At 37.9% G+C, this 20,852-nt stretch overlaps 1 protein-coding gene across 1 annotated transcript in view; it reads right to left on the bottom strand.

Annotated features, from left to right (window-relative positions):
* Positions 1–1,420: 1,420 nt before the first annotated feature.
* Positions 1,421–20,852, bottom strand: part of LOC138242765 (zinc finger protein 850-like) — a 409,608-nt gene continuing 390,176 nt past the window's right edge. The window contains exon 6 of the mRNA XM_069198321.1: positions 1,421–2,512. Within this exon, the coding sequence (XP_069054422.1) occupies positions 1,490–2,512 (1,023 nt within the window). The 3' untranslated portion in view covers positions 1,421–1,489. The remainder of the gene's footprint in view (positions 2,513–20,852) is intronic.

The following is a 20,852-nucleotide window of genomic DNA, read 5'->3' as shown; positions in this document are numbered from 1 at the left end:
TTTCAGATGCCACCTTGCACTCCATGTTGGATTGTAGCAAGAATGCAGCGTTGGGAGTGGGGGCACTCTCTGTAGTTGTGGCAGAGTGGTTAAAATGATGCCTATGTGTTTGATAATTGTTTTTCCCAAAAAAAGTTCATTATTGATCATAATCTCCAGCAAACAAAAAAAGTGCAGAACATGCAAGTCATTCTTGAATCAGAGCCAGGCTACACGGGTATCTGTTCTGTGGTGGTCAGGATATATTTGTACGAGAAACAGGAGGAATTGCTCCACTCCTATTAAGCATAAATTGAAACAGGATAAGAAAGGGGCATTTTGTGTGTTTGTGCATATGTCAACGTATTATCTACATCATAGTGCCTTTCTCATTTGAACGATACTAGAAGGACCACAGAGCAAGCTTTGTCAAGAGTGGGATTCAAACCCGTACCTCTAGAGTGACACCAGTATTTAAAACTTTGAACAAATGTGTCAGCTTTTATAATCCATCTTATTTGTGGAGTGGATGTGTATCTAAGAGTAAAGCAAAGATGCTCACTAAGGTGGGGATGACAGGTTCTGCGGGAACTGCAAATCATATTGCTACGAGATTATCAGGAAATAATATTTAATTGCATTTTGTTTATGTGGTTGGTAAAGTGTATATATATATATTGCTTGTCCTGTCCAGATTAAACAAAAAAAAAATGCATTGAAAAAAACAAAACTTACTTATAATTCCATATTTTTATGTTAATGCTGACAAAATAGATTTTCATATTAGGACAGATTCATACAATATCTCTTGATTCTTTATTATTTCCCCTTTAGTTCAGATATATTTATTGTATTTAATTTTTATCCTCTCTGGGTATAAACACATTTTAGATTGTGCAACAAAGACTTTGAGGTTTTTGGTAGAATTTAATGAGATTTGTTTTTTTTTTTCTCTTAAGTGTGATACTTTAGGATCCTATTCTGTTCTATACGTTTCATGCTTAAAAGTTGTTACACAATTACGAGCCTATCCAAAGAGAACAGTCTTAACTGTAAATTAAACAGGATTAAACTTAACATCCCAAGACAAAGAAATAAAGAATTAATTCAATTTAGACTTGATTCAATTTAAAATCGAATAAAACAAAAACTTATTTTATTATACACATAAATTGTACTGCATGACTAGAACTTGTTCTATTATACATATATTATGTTTTAGTTAGCCATAAGTAAGGGTACAAAATCAAAAGTGGGTGACTACAAAGTGACTATGACTAATAGACATTTTAGGAACAAGTAAAGGTTTATTCCATGCTGAAAAGAGAAGAGAGGAAACATAATGTTTCGAATGTGAAGCCTTCTGAGGGTGTTACATGCTGACTCATCTACCTACTTGAACTAATTAGACATTTTAGACATAAGACATGATTAAATCAAAAACTGGTGACTAATTTGGTGTGTTTTTAAGTCAACTGACTGAATAAAATTCCTCCCAAAGTGACTGTAGCTAAATGATCTCTCTTCTGAATGACTGCACTGGTGGACTCTGAAGGTCTCTTGTGTGACTGTGCTGGTGGGCTCTTAAATTACCTGAATCATTAAAACTCTTCCCACACTGACTGCAGCTAAATGGTGGGCTGACTGGTCGCTCTCCTGTGTGAATGCGCTGGTGGTCTCTTAAGGTCCTAAAGTAACTAAAACTCTTCCCACACTGATTGCAGCTGAATGGTCTCTCTCCTGTGTGAATGCGCTGGTGAGCTTTTAAGGTCCTTGAATCACTAAATCTCTTCCCACATTGACTGCAGCTGAATGGTCTCTCTCCTGTGTGTATGTGCTGGTGTGCTCTTAAAGTATTTGACTGACTAAAACTCTTTCCACACTGACTGCATCTGAATGGTCTCTCTCCTGTGTGAATGTGCTGGTGGCATTTTAAGTTGGTTAACTGACTAAAACTTTTCCCACACTGACTGCAGCTGAAGGGTCTCTCTCCAGTGTGAGTGCGCTGGTGGGCTCTTAAGGAACTTGAATCTTTAAAACTCTTCTCACACTGACTGCAGCTGAATGTGTGAATGCGCTGGTGGGTTCTTAAGGTATTTGACCGACTAACACTCTTTCCACACTGACTGCAGCTAAATGGTTTCTCTCCTGTGTGAATGTGCTGGTGTCTTTTTAAGTTGCTTAACTGACTAAAACCTTTCCCACACTGACTGCAGCTGAATGGTCGCTCTCCTGTGTGAATGCGCTGGTGGGCTCTTAAGGTCCTAAAGTAACTAAAACTCTTCCCACACTGATTGCAGCTGAATGGTCTCTCTCCTGTGTGAATGCGCTGGTGGGTTCTGACATTAGATAAGGCTCTAAATCTCTTCCCACACTGACTGCAACTAAACGGTCTCTCTTCTGTGTGAATGTGCTGGTGTCTTTTTAAGAGGTGTGACTGACTAAAACTCTTCTCACACTGACTGCAGCTGAAAGGTCTCTCTCCTGTGTGAAGGTGCTGATAGGGTTTTGAAATGCTAGACTGACAGAAATGCTGTCTTTGCCGTAATGGCAGTTTGTCCACTCCTTCTGAGTTATGCCTTGAATGATTCTTCCTCATCCTCTGATTGTGTTGTGTTCTCTTATTCTGCAAATGCTCCATGGAATGGTCTTGCTCTGTGTGCTGAAACTGAGATTTGTTTTCTCCATCGTGTCCCTCAGTGTGCTGCTCAGGAGTGTGAATCACCTGGGGCTCCTTCTCCAGCTCCCTAAGACTAAAAACAGCCAGTTCATTCAGTTGTTCGTCTCTGTGCCCAAGAACAGACACAGACTCCAGTTCATTAAATTCAATAATTTTCTTAGAAACCAGATTATTAAACCTGTGTGTAAAGTCATCAGATACAAAGGGATCATATGACTGTTTAAAATACCTCTGCAATGACAGTCTCTCCACTTTAACAGAACAAGGCCTAATTATTATCAAGCCCTGTTGGAGCGGTTGTTGTTCCTCCCTGTCCTGACTCTCCTCTCGGTGCTGTAACTCAGTACTGATCTCTTCACCAGGTACATCAGTCGTCTGCTCTGCAAGGTCAATCAACTGCGGCTCCATGTTCTGCTCTTTAATATTAACAACATCCAGTTCTTCACTGTACTCTTGTACAGAGACACAGCCCAGTTCATTACAACCTTGCGTAATATTGTTTGTGTCCGGATTGGTAATCTTCTCTATAAAATCATCAGATAGTAGGAACCCAGGTGTCTCACTCTCAGGCTCTGTCTTCATCATGGGCACAGCAGAGTCCAGATCCTCCACACTCTGTCTACTCTCTGTGTGCTGCTCACTGAGTTTCTCTCTCCCTTCTGCAGCAGTGAGCTCTGTCTCCTGCCTCAGACTGGAGCCCAACTCCTCCTCACTGTGCTGCTGTTCAAGACGAGCCCTTTCCCCAGCATCAGGGAGAGCACTGGCCTCTGAGCCTGCAAATACAGGACAAAAGGACAAGACCTTTAATATGGGCTGACAGTAGAATTTAAAATGCAAATAACACCATGGAGATACAAGAAAACAAACTTTAAGATATAAGGATTTTTAGCATCTACACAGACCACCACAGAATACTAAAATATCCCAATGTTCACTTTATCCTTTTATAGTACACATTTAGTCGAAAGTGTTAATTTAGTTGACAAAAAATAGTACGAAATGTTTTGTCAGCAACCCGTTTTTCATTTTAGTGAAAGAAAATGAAACACAAATATAATCCACAATGATAATGACAAAGACTTGATTGCTTTGTATTTCTATTTCAGTGCACTAAGATTAGACAAACTGGAGTAAAACTCATATTGAAATTAATTTTGCAACATGAGATTCACCATTTGCGTATTAACTTTGTGTCTGGCAAATAGCAGGCTGGCTGTAACGGGTACAATCCTTAATCTGTGGCTGTATGTGGACTGTGCGGTGCCTAATGGCTACGAATGTGTAAGAATCGCAGTTATCAGGATGTGCCATTTTCCATCTTCTTCTGTGTTCTAGCCGTCTACCATTTTTGGATGGTCTTTTCAACACCTCATGTCATGAATTCTAATTTGTGTTAATTGACTGGTACAATGAGATGTATACACTCAGCTAACCAGATTAAAGAAAAAAAAGCTGCAGAGAAAAAAGACATGCTTGTGGTTCTCCATGCTTTCAGCTGGAAGAAAAAGATCTGGAGTCGGACAGTATTTCATTAATAATCAAAGAATTCTTGTACAACATTACTGAACTCAGCCACATTATGAGTTGAAATCTACAATAAATCTGAAGCGCCATCTGAGCTGCAGCACCCAGACACTGCGTTAAGATACATTTACATTGCCGCTAGTCAACACATTAACTAGAAAGCTAAGCAGGAATAAACAGTTTTAAAGCTTGTATATTAGGAAATTACAATCTTCCTGTCTTGGATCGAGATTATTGTGCAAGAGATAAGTTACGCTTTTAAAATGTATGTCGAATGCGCTATATGTGCTGCATTTCAGCTTCATAATGGTGCTCTGTCAGAAATGTGATTTTTGGTCATATTTTATTTTCATAAGTTTACAGTGACAGTAAAATGTTTTTTGTGTACTGTACATTTCACAGCATGTAATAACCAGTAGAAAAGAATGTTATTTAATCACATGTAGTTTGTGTATGTGGCTGGGTATTTAGCTAACGAGACAATATTTTGTAACAACATATTATAGCATGTGCACGCATTTTCTACTAATTTTTAAGAAGAGTGTGTGTGGAGTATAATTGTGCTTGCCAACATTCAAGGTCAGAATTCTTCTATAAAGCCCTGGCCAAATATGAAGACAGTACATACCGTTAAAATTCAAACTGAATTAAAAACTACACATTCCTGTTAACGTGGCAGTGCATGTGATCCTTGCTTTTAGCCAATGAAACAGGGCAAAAAATCAGTACATGATGTTGGGGCTGAGTTTTGAAAACTTAACTTATCAGCAACAAAGCATAATTTACACGATAGGCTACCTTAAATTGTCAGTTACACAACTCTGTATGTGGCTTAAGCCACTCCTATTTGGCTTTTTAGTAATGGAGTCAGGATGATGACTCCCCCCACCCCCTTAACTGTTCCGTGTCTGAATCGCAGAGGCTGAGAGAGAGTAGGGATAGACAGACAGAAAAAAGGGAATCACAACTACAATACAAATATATTTTTATGGTAAGGGGGAGCAAAACATCAGTATTTAGTACAAAATATATAGTTCACATCTGAGCCTAAATATAAAGTTAAAATCCCGACAAACAAAGCAATGTAGGAAATCCACAATTTTTCTGGAGAAGAAATACAAATAGAAAATAAATGCTTTTTGACATCTCAAATCGGTTTGATCAAAACGAACAAGAAAAATAGTATTTTCAGAGAGCAATTACTTTGTGTTTACATTTACATAGAAATTGGAGCAATCTAATCTAAAATTAAGATCACACCAGAGACAGCAGTAGCTCTGCTTGTCATAGACGTTCAGCAAAGGAATAAGCCATGTCAAGTGCAATAATTCAGTGCAGTAATCATAGTTTAAAATGTGCATAGAGTAATGTAAAAATGCTGAAACTTCACAATTAAGAAGCTCAGTAGTACAAGAAACAAAAGGAGGATAAAACTTGAACTTTTTAAGGCTGAAACTATATTTCAGTCTAAAAAATTAAGGCAAATAAAAATTTAGAATGTTGGTGTTAGAGATGTAAATAAATGAAAAAATATAAAAATGTAAATGAGCAAAAGGCTTATAAATGGAACAGGTGTTACCTTGAAATAAGCAATCAGAAATAATTAGATATAATAAGAAGAGGGATGCAGGAACACTTGCAAAAGCTCAGGCATACAAATAAAAATAATAGAAAGCTGTGTGTTAGAAAAGAACATGTAAACCTGAAGCAGATTTGGCAGAGAGCGAGGACTTGAATACTCGGGTGCATGTTTGGCAGTATGAAGGTTTGATAGGCTAGAGAGCCAGAAAATCAGCTCACATGACAAACAGAGCACTTCGGTCAGAGAGCCCTGTATGAATTAATAGCAAACATGGTTTCATGAAAGGCTTTCAATCGGTTGGGCATTCAGGTAGATTGCCAGTGTAAAGGATTTATAAATATATTTTGTTAAAGCAAGTCAGTTTTTTTTGCAACACATAAAACATTTTTCCAAGCAACACAAAGACATTTTTCCAAGAAAGTAATTTAGCTTTTGTCACTAATGGAACCACTAGATAAAGACATAAATATAGAAAACTAAAGATTTTTAATTCAATGCTGGTAGCAAGATAAACTTGGACTCAACAGCTGTCAGGTTGAGGTCAGTGTATATTTTATCGCTGAGATAGTGCAAGATGTTAACAGTGAAATCAGGTACTTAGAAGTGTCTCATTTCAGGAAGGAGATTTTCATAATAATTACAAATCTAGCAGGATAGAGAAAGCACAGGATAAAGGCAGTTAGAATAGTATCAGATTAGTATGCAAAGCCATTTAGCAAAGAGAGAAAAACCAGCATAGATTAGATCTTTATTTCTGAACCATGGAAAACCTGATCATGTTTCTCTATAATAATAAAGTTTTTTATTTTATATAGCACCTTTAAAATTAGCATCTCAAAGCAATACAATAGGTGTAAAAACAGTTATAAGGACCACAAATTACAAAGTACATACACTGAAAACAAAGGTTTTGAGTTTAAATTTAAATGCACTCAGGGTAGGTGATTCTGATATCACTAGGGATATAAATTCAGAGCTCTGAGGTGTAGCTAGAGAAGGCCCCGTTAACCACAGAATGTAGATAATCTTGAAGACCAGAGTCAGTTGAACAGGTTGCAAGGTGGGGAGTAGATGGATAATAAGCCAGATAGGTACTGAATGAGGATGAGAATGTTGAAGTTGACTCAGAACCTCGTAGGAAGACAGTGCAAGGACTTGAAGACAGGTGTAAGGTGATTGCTTGCTAGCGACCCGGTCAGGATTCTGGCTGTCAAATGCTGAACAGATTTGGAGATAGCTCAGTGTGGATTTAATTACCCCAGTGAACAGGATGTGCACTCACTAATTCTAGGAGAAAAAAAAACTCTCAGTTTCTCTAGTGCCCTTTAAAGGCAAGGGAATCAGTGTGATATTCCACAATGCAGAGTGCTACATGGCCAGTATTTACATATGATATTTGTTAAACAAATTAATACAAGCAGTTTTTGAGGATTTAAGTATAGGCTGAGTCATTGCAGGATGCAAAACTAGAGACGTAGGTAGGAAAAAGATAATTTTGGGAAAGCTGAAGAATGCACTGGTAACAAGAACACTTCCTAAAAGGGCTAGACATACATTTGACAAATTGACAGGAGATGTTGTAGACTGCACCAGTGGCCATATCACCCTGCAGCTCTCAACTAGTTATTCACTGAAGCTAAGCAGGATTGAGCCTGGACAGTACCTGGATGAGAGACTAACTGGGAAGCTAAGGTTGCCTCTGGAAGTGGTGTTAATGGGACCAGCAGGGGGTGCCCCACCCTGCAGTCTGTATGGGTCCTAAGTCCCACTGTAATGGCAGGGACACTGTATAATTGGCTTGCTCTTGCCCCGCAGTGGAGTAGCGCTCCATCTAGGGTGTACCCTGCCTTGCTGCTGTTGCTAGGCTCCAGCTCTTCCCACAACCCTGAATGGAATAATGTGGTTAGGAGAATGGATAGATGGATGTTACAGACTGCAGAAGAAGATGATCAAATTACTGGACTGAATACTTACACAGCTACTGAAAAAACATACAAAAAGCATGCTAACACCTGTCTTCCTATTCCTTAGTTAAAAATTTGATTTTTATAAACAGTTAACATTGATTATTCATTCACTCATAAGGAAGAACAATAAGCTTCTGCAAAAATAAATCTAAATGGTGAGAAATTAGGGACTTAGAAGACAAAGAAAATTTACACTGTTTAATTTTAAATACTAAGTTATAAATGCAGAACCAATGGGTGCCATTCACAACTTGCGCTATAGAACACTCATTCTGTATTGCTGAGCTCCGCACCTCCTCTCTCTGAGAGAGCGCAGAGGGCAGTGTGCTATTTTTCCAGCCTCCAATTGGGAAACAAAAACCTGATCTGCTTCACACCAGAGGAAGAAAGGAGAATGTGATTTTTCCTGTAAGAAATGTGTGTTGCATTTATGAAATTCAACTACTTAAAACATTTACTTAAAAAGTAAAAAACCTACAGCAAACACAAATTTTCTAAGCTGTTCCTAAGAAAAATCGCCCACTTTTTGCGCTTACAAAGTGTTCTTTAACTAAACCCATTTTTTATAGCTTTTAAAGTCATGCAATGTTTAAGTTAGGCTGGAACACATCATTGTATCTTATTTATATTTAAAAAATCATTTGTCCAGCTTTTGAAAAAGCACTGTGATAGACTGAAACACAGGCCTGTTATAATACTTATACTTAATATAATACTAGCAAAACATGATTAACACTATCACTACAGCAGTTTTTCAGATGAATTATTATGGCATCAAAAGACCTATTTATTAATAATATCAGTGAAATAAAGAACATTTATGTTACTTTTTCTGTTCTGTGGTAATAGTAATTCATGTAGTAATTACTCTATAGTTATTACAAATTCAGTACTGGTGGAAGCATCTACTAAATAAACTGAAAATAATGTTGTTTTCAAACTTTGAAAACACTTCCTTTGAAAACATAATTTCAAAACAAAACTTATAGAAAAGTACAGAATTATTAACAGTGCCAAAACAGATGTTCTTATTAGGAAAGATTCATACAGTGTCCCTCTATAAGATTATTTATTATTAATCAAAAATAAATTATTTATTGTATTGATATTTGACATTTCGGGGGATCAAAACTCTTTAAACTGTGCAAGAAAAAATGTACTTTTTGACAATATCTTATAAAATGTTGTAAATATTTTCTAAGACATACATTTTATTATTTATTACAATATTTAGTATTTATGATACTTTTTATCATATTTTTTTAGTATTTATGATACATTTTATTATACAAATAAATTAAATACTTAAACTGTGACTAAAACTAATTTTGTTTTAATCAGTTTAATTAAGTTAATTAAGAATACATATAGTGAAAATTGAGTTGACTGGACTAAATTAAAAACGGATTACTAAATTAACACTGCAAACAACTTATCTAAACACACATTACATTTGTTGGTATCATATACCCCTAGTTACAGCAACAATCAACACTGACCAGCAAAGTCTTTTAATAACCATGTCAAGGATTAAATGTGAAAACAGTGTAGTGACTGGTCAAAGCCCAAGCGCAGTCCTCAGTGTGCTGTTTAAGGTTGAACTCTAGAAGCCACGAATGGCTTAGACAGTGAATTCGGAGAGGGAGAGAGATGAACCAGGCAGGAAGGGAGACAGTCTGATACAGAACTGTTTAATTACAGAGAGGCTCCCAGCTGAAACAGAAAGAGGCAAGCTGGTGATCCAGAAAATGAACCAAAGAGGGGAAAAAAGGCAAAAAGGCACAGAGATAACCAGTGGGAGAAATTGAGACCGGAGATGATTTTCCACTGGGTTATCATTACTTGATATGATAAGGGGGGGAAAGGGTTGTTCTGAATATACTTTACTGAAGATAACGCTAACACAAGTGAGTGACACTTATTAACAACAGCGGATTGAATCATAATAATAAATAGAAAACTTTATTTTATATAACACCTTTAAAAGGGGCTTCTCAAAGCTCTTTACAGAGGAAAAAAGCCACACAGTGGGAGGAGGCAGCAGAATTAAACAGGTACAGTGAGGGTTTGAAAGGGGCAATAAGGAGTTTGATTAAACTGATTGAGATCTAGATTGAGATTCTCATTGAAAAACGGGCAGTCTGAGAGAAAGGTGTCCCGATCTGTTTGGATGGCAGGGTAAGAATGTGAGAGCTCTCATGTTGCCCCTGGCAACCGTAGGACATGGGTCGGACCCAGTCCAGGCATGACAATACAAATTCGAGACCCCCCAAAAAAGCAAAGATCCAAACACACAAATGATCTGAACCTGATTCATTAGAAAGTGGAGGGCACAGATTCTAAAAAAAACCACAAATATCAAATGTGATAAAATAATATTATGAGGTGAATCTAGATACAACAGGTAACTCCTGGTTATTGTCAACATTTCAAGCTTCACAGCAAAGGGGATGCTCGCTGGGATGTGGAAGCCCCAGATTCAGTGATCAAAGCAATTGTAATATTTACCTTGGTTTAAATTAGTTAATGAAATCCTAGGTAAATGATTAAGTGTTAATAAACAGTCCAGAAAGACAGCCTAAAAGAAAGGGACAGAGATAAGAACAGAGGAGACAAGAGAACATGAAGGCGAGAGCTCCTTGTCTCAGATCAACTGAAAGACCAGACTGTAGCTAAGTATTTGAACCTTGTTAAGATAGCCTGTTATTCTGTAATTTTTAGAGATCTCTGATTGCCAGAGTAAAGGATGCCTTGGTTAAAAACACCTTCTCCTTATTAGTGGGTGCATTTTGATAATAAGCAGGTAAATTGCCATTAATTTGGTAACATCAGGGTTAAGAGGGGGAGAGAGATTTAACTGTACGTAACATTGTTTTTAGTTTGGAAGGCAGTTGATCTCTTCTGCTGGTCTTTGTAGGAGCTATTTAAGAGTTGAATACTTAGCAACAGTCAGGTTTTTCTGGGTAAATAGGAGGTTGGCCTGTGGGTCACCTTATTTATAAATTGCATAACTTGCATTTTGTATGTTTATTGTGTATGTAGTTTAGTGTGTGTATTGTCACTGTTAATAAATATTTGTTAGCCCAGTGTGTCTTACTTCTGACTCTTTTCTGTCGGAGCACAAATAAATCAAGTGCTTGTCAATCTAATTATTTCTATATATGGGTGATATAGATATATTATTTAATTGTTGATTTACCCTCTGGGCCATTTCAGGCTGTTCCTCTAATTTCAAAACTCCCCATTTGTAACCATTGGTGTCAACAATATTCTATGATGGTATCCTATGCATGGTGTATCCCAAACTGTGCCACTTGCATGCTGGGATAGGCTCCGACTCTACTGTGACCCTGTACTGGATAGAGTAGTGAATTCAACTGAGAGGAAACGACTCTCTCTAGAAGACTCATACACATTCTACTCTGTGCCTAATCCAAAGAGGTCAGGAAGAAAACAGTGCTGGTACTCAACTGATCAATAAAAGCAGACAACACTGGCCAGACATTGTAGCACAGAAACACAAAGAAAAAAACCCTGGGAACAGAGATTCCTCCAAAATCCAGGACACTCCTCCAAGATCAATGAATACAGCAGAATCCCCAAACTTAAAAAATCCCAATATGCTGCAGCCCACCAGAGACAATCCAATATTCACTTGCTCCTGCACCTCAAACTCCTGACCCATAGAAAACATAAGATTGCATATATCTATCAACTGATTGACCATTTTTATCCTGTTTAAAATGTCACATTTACTTCCAGATTTTATTTGCTTTTGTAAAACCTAAATCACTGAAAAAACGTTTGGCCAAGATTATATTAAAAATAAGTTAAATACATAAAAAATATATCAAACATAATTCCAAAGATAAAAAACACTAAACAAGCAAGATACCAATGTATTGTGAAACAATGATGTAAATGCAGTAGCTCATCATTTTTTACTCCAGTTACTGACTAATATAGGCTAAACAACGTCTAAACAATGTGTTCTCGGCCTTGTTACTGAAATACAGATGAGGGGATGAGGAGAATGAGGGGTTAATACAGACACAATAACTGGACACTACAGTACATTAACACTGCACTGAGAGAGAGAAGGATTAATACAGAAACACTGACTGCACATTACAGTACATTAAACACTGCACTGAGAGAGAGAGGGGTTCATACAGACACACTGACTGGACACTCCAGTACATGAACACTGCACTGAGAGAGAGGGGGGTTAATACAGACACACTTACTGGACACTCCAGTACATTAACACTTCACTGAGAGAAAAAGGTTAATAAAAACACGAATATTCCGAATATTCCTGACAGAATATTCCAGAGGAATTACTACAGACAGACCCTGGTGGACTGGAATGTTAAACAAATATAAAAGCTAAACAAATACTGTATTTGTATTATAATAATTGTGTATACTGTATATATATTATATACTGTATATATATTTCCTAATAACATCGGATTACACACCGATTTAGAGAAACAGATGCTGAATCTGCTGAGATGCTGAGTTGTCTTTAGCATCATAACCGGATTATAACAATTTCAGTTTCCAGTAAAGCATCCTGTCGCTATATCACACAAGTCTTTCCACTTCACTTTGTATCTCTCCACTATATTCTCACCAGTGAGGAAGTTAAGGACACTGTTTTTAAACTCACACACACACTGACTTCATACAAGTCACCACACTGACCTGCCAGCTCCAGTTTCGTGTCCATTTCTTCTTTTATTTCTGCAGTGACTTCACAGAGAAGCGTGTGTCCAACGCGATCTGTCTGTTCCTGATCTCCTCCTGCTCCCGACTCCTTCTCCCTCAGCTGTAATCTCCACTTCAGGCTCTCGTTCTCCTTCTTCAGCTGCGCCATTTCACTCCCGACACTGTCCTCCACACACTGTGTGATTTTAAACACGGCCCGTCTAACCAGGATCTGGGAGACGCTGCGGAGTTTGTCTTGAAACTCGTCCTCAGAATCAGACATCCTGTTTCTGAAAACGTCTGAAACTTCATGCACGATCGATTTGAGCAAAACCTGCATGAAAGAGTGAAGCTCAGTTTGCAGATTCAACAAACACTCCGCCATCCTTCTTCAGAGTCGGTCAGAAACAAAGGCTAAATTGTGGAGTTTAAACGCAAAAACGTTCTTATTTTATTCTTCACAGATCCTGCATTCAGGCCTGTATTCCGTTCAAGCATTCCTTTCAACACAGCTGACAAATCGTAGCATAGTAAAAAAACAAAATAACTTTCTTCTTGATTATTTAGCTAAAACAACTGACTCAATCACTGTCTCGTGGGTGAAATATCTGTTGTGTTAAGTCGCGCAGCTTGATGACGTCATTCTTTAGGGCTGCCGCAGCTTCAAAACAACTGAGGAGAGGAATTTTGAGATGTATGTCTGTATTTCTGTACCCCCTGCAAGAGATATAAACCTCACCACACCTGCTAGCGCCATCTAGTCAGGACGAGTGAATCACCTGCGAGTGAATTTTGTGAAACAGAAAATGTATTTCCACGTTTTACTTGCAGGACACTATAATGTACATTATCAGCACAGGATTTCATGTAAAGCTATTTTTAAATCGAAGCACACATCACTTATCACCTGCTCTGCTCAGTTTTATGATATAATATTAAATGCAATCTCTGAATAAGTCACTGAACTTGGCCAGACCAACTGAAAGGACGGAATGCAGACAATAACTTAACAGGTTTAAATTTTATTCTTCTATTGCCCCTCCACAACCCACTCTAATTCATATTATCTAATTAATACATTTTTCCTTCCTTTCATTATCTTTATACACCTCTCTTTCCCTTCCTTACTATTTTTTCCCAATCTTTTTTATCTCTCACATCTCTCCATACTTATAGCTTTGTTTATCTTAGATGAAATATGTCTCAACAAGGCCACATACTTGTTTAAATTGATTTATTTTTCCTTTCAGGCTATAAACAGTGTTTTCATCTTCAGTCTGTCCAACAGGTTGATTGGCCCCATATTGTTCATCTGTTTCTACAGAACAGCTCTTCCTCCAAAATGTAAGCGTAGCCAGTGTTGCAGAAAAGAAATATGCCTATTGTAATAATTCTAAGAATTTTTCTAGTGCAAGAGCTTAACCAAAACTGTACCTGTATTTCTAGGTGTTATACCAGTTCAGTCATATATACATTTTGTGATCAGTCACCTTGGAGTCTGCTTAACCAGTAGAAATCAAATACAACTGAAGTTTTTCTTGTTGAGACTTAAACTGTTAATCTTCCATATCAGGTAAGTGTATAAAAAGTCAGCTGTAACTCTTCTTGTCAGAACTACTCTCCTGACTGTAAGGAGGATACTTCTTTTTGGTCATGTATTCAATAAACTCCTCTTCTACTTAACAAAAAACGTCTCAAGTGGATTTTTGTTCTACATCTCCATTCGCAGGTTTTTGGTAAAAAAAAATCGCCAGGATTTTCTTGTTAGCTGGCAGAATTCCTTCTGCACTAATGAGCAAGATTTGTATTTTATCTTTCATAAGTTATATGCAATTTTTGAAAAACAAGTTGTCCAAAAAGAAAATGAATACTTGCATTGAACCAAATCAAGCCATATTTGATCTTCAATAATTATGATACATTCTATAGGACAAAACAAGAAGAAAGATACCGCAGGATTTCAGAAACAGGATTTCCTGGTTATTGAGAGAAGCTTTTACCATCCAGGAATTTTTGTGTCCAAGGACTTCAATGTGCTTTCCATATACAGCTGCCACTGAAGCACAGCACAGACTCAGAAACTTGACATCTCCCAAGGAATATGTTGAAATTGTAGGTGGAAGAGGAAAATGACCCTCAAGTACAAGGAAAAGATGATCATCTTGATCTCGCCACCTCATGACTAGTCTAGTGGCAGTGCCCTGACAAGGTGGCTGAGTGGTTAAGGTGATGATTGCTAATCCATTGTGCTCTGTACGCATGGGTTAGAATCCTATCGTTGTTGTGTTGTGTTCACTGTTCCTATTTGAAACTGTTTAATAAGTGTTCTTTGTCATTGGTGTTCCTTTACGAGAACAGTAGCCAAAGAGCTTCCTCTATATTTATTTGAGTGAAGGGGGGGAAACCATGTATGTGCAGAAAATAATCATCGAATTGAAGTGCTGCCACACATAAGTAATGTCTGAACTTATTGTTGGTAACCTGGAGAGCAGACCAACCTCTTCAGTGATGTAAAGCACAGGACCTGCAGTATGTAACATACACTAAATATGATATTTCAGTCTTCTGTGGAGCAACTCATACGAAACTCTAAATCCCAGGGTTGTGAATTCAAGCTCCATGCTGGTGTAATGGCAAGGCTTATTAATAATACAGGAATTAAGTTTTCTGCTCCCTTGCCTTGCTCTCCCTCATCCTAGTGGTGCTGGACACAGAGAGGCCATTCCATTTGGTTCAGATTTAAGATGTTTTTCTATCTGAGTTTTTTCTATGTTTTTTCTGATAAGGAACAACTCCCAAGTCTGAGGTTCTCCAGCCACCCTAATAAATGGTCATCTCTGGCGCCTAACTGTCTGGGAGATTCCAAGGGAGAGTCTCATCCCAGGTTGTTTACAACCCTAATGTCAGAGAGCATAGTTATTCATCCTCCACCTTGATCAGCTAATCAGGAACTGGTAGGGCAGGGTAACCCCACATGGGTCTCGAATGCCCACGGAACATTCAAGCAATGAACGACCGTAGTTCCTCCAGATAAAACAGGCAGCACAGGGCCCAGAAGATGCCCCTCCAGGACATTCTCAGACTCAGCTCGGACAATCACGTGATGGAGTCGAGAACGGAGAACGTTCGCATGTAACCAAAGGATCCGCCCGAGGTTAGCCCAGTAGCAAGCCTCATGAACCCACCGCAAACACTCGCCTGATCAAAGAGTGAACTAAGGTCGGAACTGTCAATAGCTGGATCTTATTATTCAGGGCTAGCACTACACTGGGAACGAAACGGTCTTCTTCCCATTGAAAGAGTGGACCCACACTCACTTTTCATGTCCACAGTCTCTGCTAGTGGAGCCAGGACTAACTCCCCTCCTTCTCCCACTCATTACGCCGGACCAGGACTACCTGGCGCTGGTCCAGAGGATGCCGATTGGATGCAGCAACAGCCTGTCACTGCTCTCTTGTGTCCGTGGGAGATCTGAATCCACACAGATTGGATGAGTATTCAACATTCTGCATTACAGCTCGAGAATTCAAATGTTACCTCAACCTCAGTTGATATCAATTTAATGCCTATGAGTGATGTACTTCACTTTGAGTATCTAGTGTAGAAGTTGTAATCAAAGTTCATTTACGAAACAGTATAAATGAATGGTATACTGAATGTATGTCCCTCATGGTTTGTGACTCTTCGTTATTGAATATACAGTATAAGGTCAGCAGGCTTGGGGAATTGAACTTTAAGGTGAAGACTGTGGGTTCAGTAGCAGCAGAACCTGATCAGTATCAGTTGACTCCGATATACTTTGAAAACTTAACTTCTGGATTTAGAGTCAGACATGCTACCGTTGCACAATGGGGTACTTAATTAAAAAATAGAAAAACAATCAGTGTTCCTGGATCTGTTATTGAGAACAACACCTGCACAAGAGCTGCGCAGGAAGAATGAAATGTGGTCTGGGATGAAGAGACTCACTTCGGAAGAGCGGTGCTCTTCACAGGATAATTGCGTGTTCAAATCACGTTGAGGTCAGCTGTTAGTTTTTCAGGTTCTGCTGGTCCTGAACACGGAATTCACACCATGCAGTTGAGTTCTATCTGTACACCACATAGATAATCTAAACAAAATAGAGCAGTACAGGACACGCAGTGCGGAGCTCACACAGCGAATAGCCTTGAACACAAGAGAAAAGGCACAGTTCACATCTGCCAAACATCATGTCCGACTTTAGAGACAGCTACATCAGAGAATGGAATCCCGGAAGTTTCAGATAATTTTTTTTTTAAATACAGGTTCAAGAAAACCTGAAAGTTAGGGAGTTTCGGACACTTTTCTTTTAAATAGTGTCTGAAGCCTGAAAATGTAATTTGAAAAAAAAAAACCGCTATTGGACATTAGCAGGTGCTTTTTGTAACGATTTGCTATTTCATGCTGGAAAACAAAGGAAACAGACCCAACGTTTGCTTTCAGGTACGGTTCATTACATAATATACATCTATTACTGAGGAGCTTGAATAAAATTTACACGAGCCAGGCAGAAGTCGAACCTACAATCTTATGATCCGAAATCAGACGCGTTGTTTATTAAACCGCTGGCATTTCACATGACCTGAATTTCCCCATAGTGTGCTCAGCGCCGCTACTAGTAATGCACCGCTCCGTCTAAAATTTCAAAGTGAGAAACATGTGTTTTCTGATTTTTTATGAGTTTTAAAATATAATCTCTTTAAATCAGACAAGGGCTTTACGTTTCGCACTGAAATTCCAATTGACTGAGAATTCAAAGAAAGACTGTTTTCTTCCACAACACCGTATAATTATCACATCCACCAGACTCTCCAACCTCTCCAGACCTTGCTGGTTGAGCAATTGCGCCGATAAATTAGGTCACGTATCATGTTAAATCACTTCTTCTCAACACAACATTTCCTGGTGCACGTTTTCTCTATGAAAAAAAGACATTTTTTCCTTGCACGATTTCTCGTTTTTTTATCAAAGCGTACAGAAATAAAAAAGAAGAAGAAATAGTGTTGCAAAAGAACTCTGTCGCCCTTGGGAGATGTCAAACCCATTGGACATGAAAAATGTCAGATAAAAGCCAGTTCTCTTCGTTTCTCAGTGTCGGGGCTGCTACTGTATGTAAAAGAGGCAATTTGCTCTGAGAGCAGGTTCAGCGCTTACTGAACACAGATGTCTCAGAGTGGTGTGTCCAAGTGGCTGTAAAAGGGGACAGGTGTCCTGTCACCATCGGTTAGTTGGTTAAAGTGCCTTTCTATTAAACAAAAGAACCTAGGTTCAAATCCCAGCTGTGTATTTCTTCCTATCTTGAAGTACAGAACGTACCATTTTGGTCACTCACAAAGGGCTTGATTTCGTTAAATGCAAAATGCAGGTGTTCATTTCCTTTCTGGAAAACTTGCTTTTGATGAAATTCACACAGCTTGCGAAACATGAAATTCAATTCTTGGTTATCAGTGCAGAAGAAATATTACCGGCTGGCATAAAGAATGGTAAGAGATTTTTTTTTTAACCGGAAACTTGTGATTCAAGAACCCAGTAGTCAGTCTCTGTGGTGCAATCGGTTAGTGTGTTTGGCTGTTAACCGAAAGGTTGGTGTTTTGAGTCCACCCAGGGATGGGTTTCTTTTGCGATGTAAACATTGTCTTCGCATAGGTAGATTGGATTTCTCAGCAAAACCATAGCCATTTTAATATTTACAGGAAATGCGAGTGTTCAACACGTGTCAAAAATGTCCAATAATGCCCAACATCGCAACTCCCCAGAAAACCATATTCACCCAAGAAAAATGATCGTCGAATCATCATTTATACTCCCGTCACATCCTCTGCTGAAATATTTTAAAAATACAATGCAGATTTGTTTGAGAACTTGACAAGCATTGTTATGTTAGCACTGTGCAGTTGGATTTTGATATTTTGACATATTTACCTTAATTTTAAACATAAATACAATCTATTGTAATTGTGTTGTAATATTAAAATATGTTTGCTGAGGATGCAAAGGGGTGAAAGGGAAAGGTCAGAGGGTACAGTAACAACAAGGTTAGGATTGGTGGAGGTGGTAGGGGTGTTGATGGTTTTTCTCTGTAGAGGACGATTGAGTTTTTTATCTGTCTCTGAAGTGAGAAACTGGAAGAGCTGGGAGTTGAGAGATCTGATTAGGTTAGATATAAAAGGAAGATGATGTTGAGCTGTTAGCGGTAAAAATTACTTAATGTCTTTGATGTAAGCAAAGATAAAAAGAAAATTATCCTTGCTTACTGCCCTGTCTTTCTCACACCTGAAGAAGGCTTCACGGCCAACAAGTTGTGTTTCCTTTCTTGTCTTTTCAACATGGAACAACCCTTTACTTGTTCCTTTGCAGCCTACGCATGCTGACACAGCTACTCACCTGATATTTAACATTTCTATAATCACAACTATGAATGTCCACTGTGGGTATCTTTTCCATGATTATTTATTCTGTCATTGAAGCATATTTTATGTCATACCGAAGTGTCATAATCACTGATTTTTTTTTTCATTTAGAAAGTAAGAAAATGATAAATCACTATGAATTGCATTTAGCCTGTTCAGATCTAGATTTTCTATATACTTTAACATGCCATGTTCACAATGTCACAACTCAGAAATGCAACAGTGAAGTGTTGTAATTACAAATGTACATAGTGTTGGAACATTGAGATGTTTTGGTAATGAGGAAGGAGGGACATGCCATGTTCAAATGGTACAGTAAAATTTCTTGTATTTTGGGATTAAGAGAGCCTGTTACATTGTGTCTCACACCTCAGTGTCAGAATTTTGAGATGTTTTTATAACCAGGGGGTAGGTTTATAGCAATAAGCAGAAAGTGCCATCACCCTTTGCTCATCCTCGGTTAACCGTATATTCTCATATGCCATGTTCTAAATGTCCCATTTATATTAAAATTTCTTGTAAAATGCAAGATTTTAAGACTTTTTATGATCAGAAGGCAAGGTTGTGGTAAATATGCAGAAAGTGCCTGTGAACTTATGTTTTGCCTTTGTCTTATTTACTTATTGTGTTTGTGTTATTGTGAGTTTTGAAAATTGGTTTACAATTTTCTGAAATGTGTTTCACACAAAAATGCTATTTGGATAGTCACTACTTACATATTCCCCTTTACTGAGGATAAGTACAGTAATCCATCCTGATTAGTACTTTTAAAAATTACTTTAGAGAGCCATCTACAGGCGAAAGCCGGCATAACATCACAGCAGCAGCATTTAAGGCAGAAGAAGCTGGCGAATAAGAAGCCAGCTTCAGCCTTGTTAATGCAATATCATTGGGTGAGGTGGAAAAATATTTCTTGCTCTGAATCCTAACATTTTTATAGGAGGTGTTCTAGTACTTCTTGCCTCAGATAAAACTGCCAATACATCACTTATTTCTATTCCATCAATAGCAGCGGTGTTATCGGTACTGATTCCTAAATGTACGTCCTGTCATCATATAAAACGTTGAAAGTTTTGACTGCATTCAACTGATCAAATTTCTCTTCGATGACAGTTATAATTTTATCCAAAATACATCTGAAACAAACTTGCACTGTTTTTTTATCCAGAAAAGCATCATCAAGAGACTCAAAACATACCTGTTTTTTTTTCTTCTTTCCAGGAGGAAGGATTGTTCAGATGCAAACATTGGTCCAAAATCAATGTACTCTCCTATCGCTGTTGCTTCTTCAAATCCTTCATTTGAACGTCGATATTGAGGGATGATATCGTACAAATTCTTTTAAAGCAAATTTTCTTAAAATATAAGCCTCTGTTATATTTGTCTTGGAAGTTTCGCAAGGTATAATAGACCACCTTGTGCCCTCCGCTAAAATATGATAAAATACAACAACATTTATTTACATAGAACAGCATTTATTGTTACATGTATATTAAAATTAAGATAAATATACAAAACTATTAAAATACAAATGTAAAGTCCTAACATAATCATGCTGTTGAACTGTCTTTTTTGCTTGTCAAGTTCTCCAACAAATCTGTGTTGTAATTTTAAATATTCTAACTAAGGGTGCAACGAGAGCATAAATGAATTCTCCTGCCAGCCATTCCCAGTGATATTGACTTACGTACTTAATTGTTTAACAAAAAAAATCACATTTCCTGCAAATATGAAGTGGGTTAAGGTTTTGCTAAGAAATCCAAATAAGTAGAGATGAGGTTTACATCACAATAATGAGAAGTACATTTCTGGGTGGGCTCAAACCACTAACCTTTCAATTAACAGAGACTCACGTGTGTCCCTTTTCTCCATTTGCAAGCTTCTGATTAAAAAAAAGAAAATAATGCTTCTTTCTTGCCAGCCTGCGATATACAAGGCAAGACTTGTATTTAATCTTTCGCAAGCTGTATGAATTT

The sequence above is a fragment of the Lepisosteus oculatus genome, chromosome 14 (assembly GCF_040954835.1).
Source record: "Lepisosteus oculatus isolate fLepOcu1 chromosome 14, fLepOcu1.hap2, whole genome shotgun sequence".
NCBI classification, from domain to species: Eukaryota; Metazoa; Chordata; class Actinopteri; order Semionotiformes; family Lepisosteidae; genus Lepisosteus; species Lepisosteus oculatus.
The sequence above is the reverse complement of the archived record's forward strand: the minus strand, read 5'-3'. Positions and strand labels throughout refer to the sequence as shown.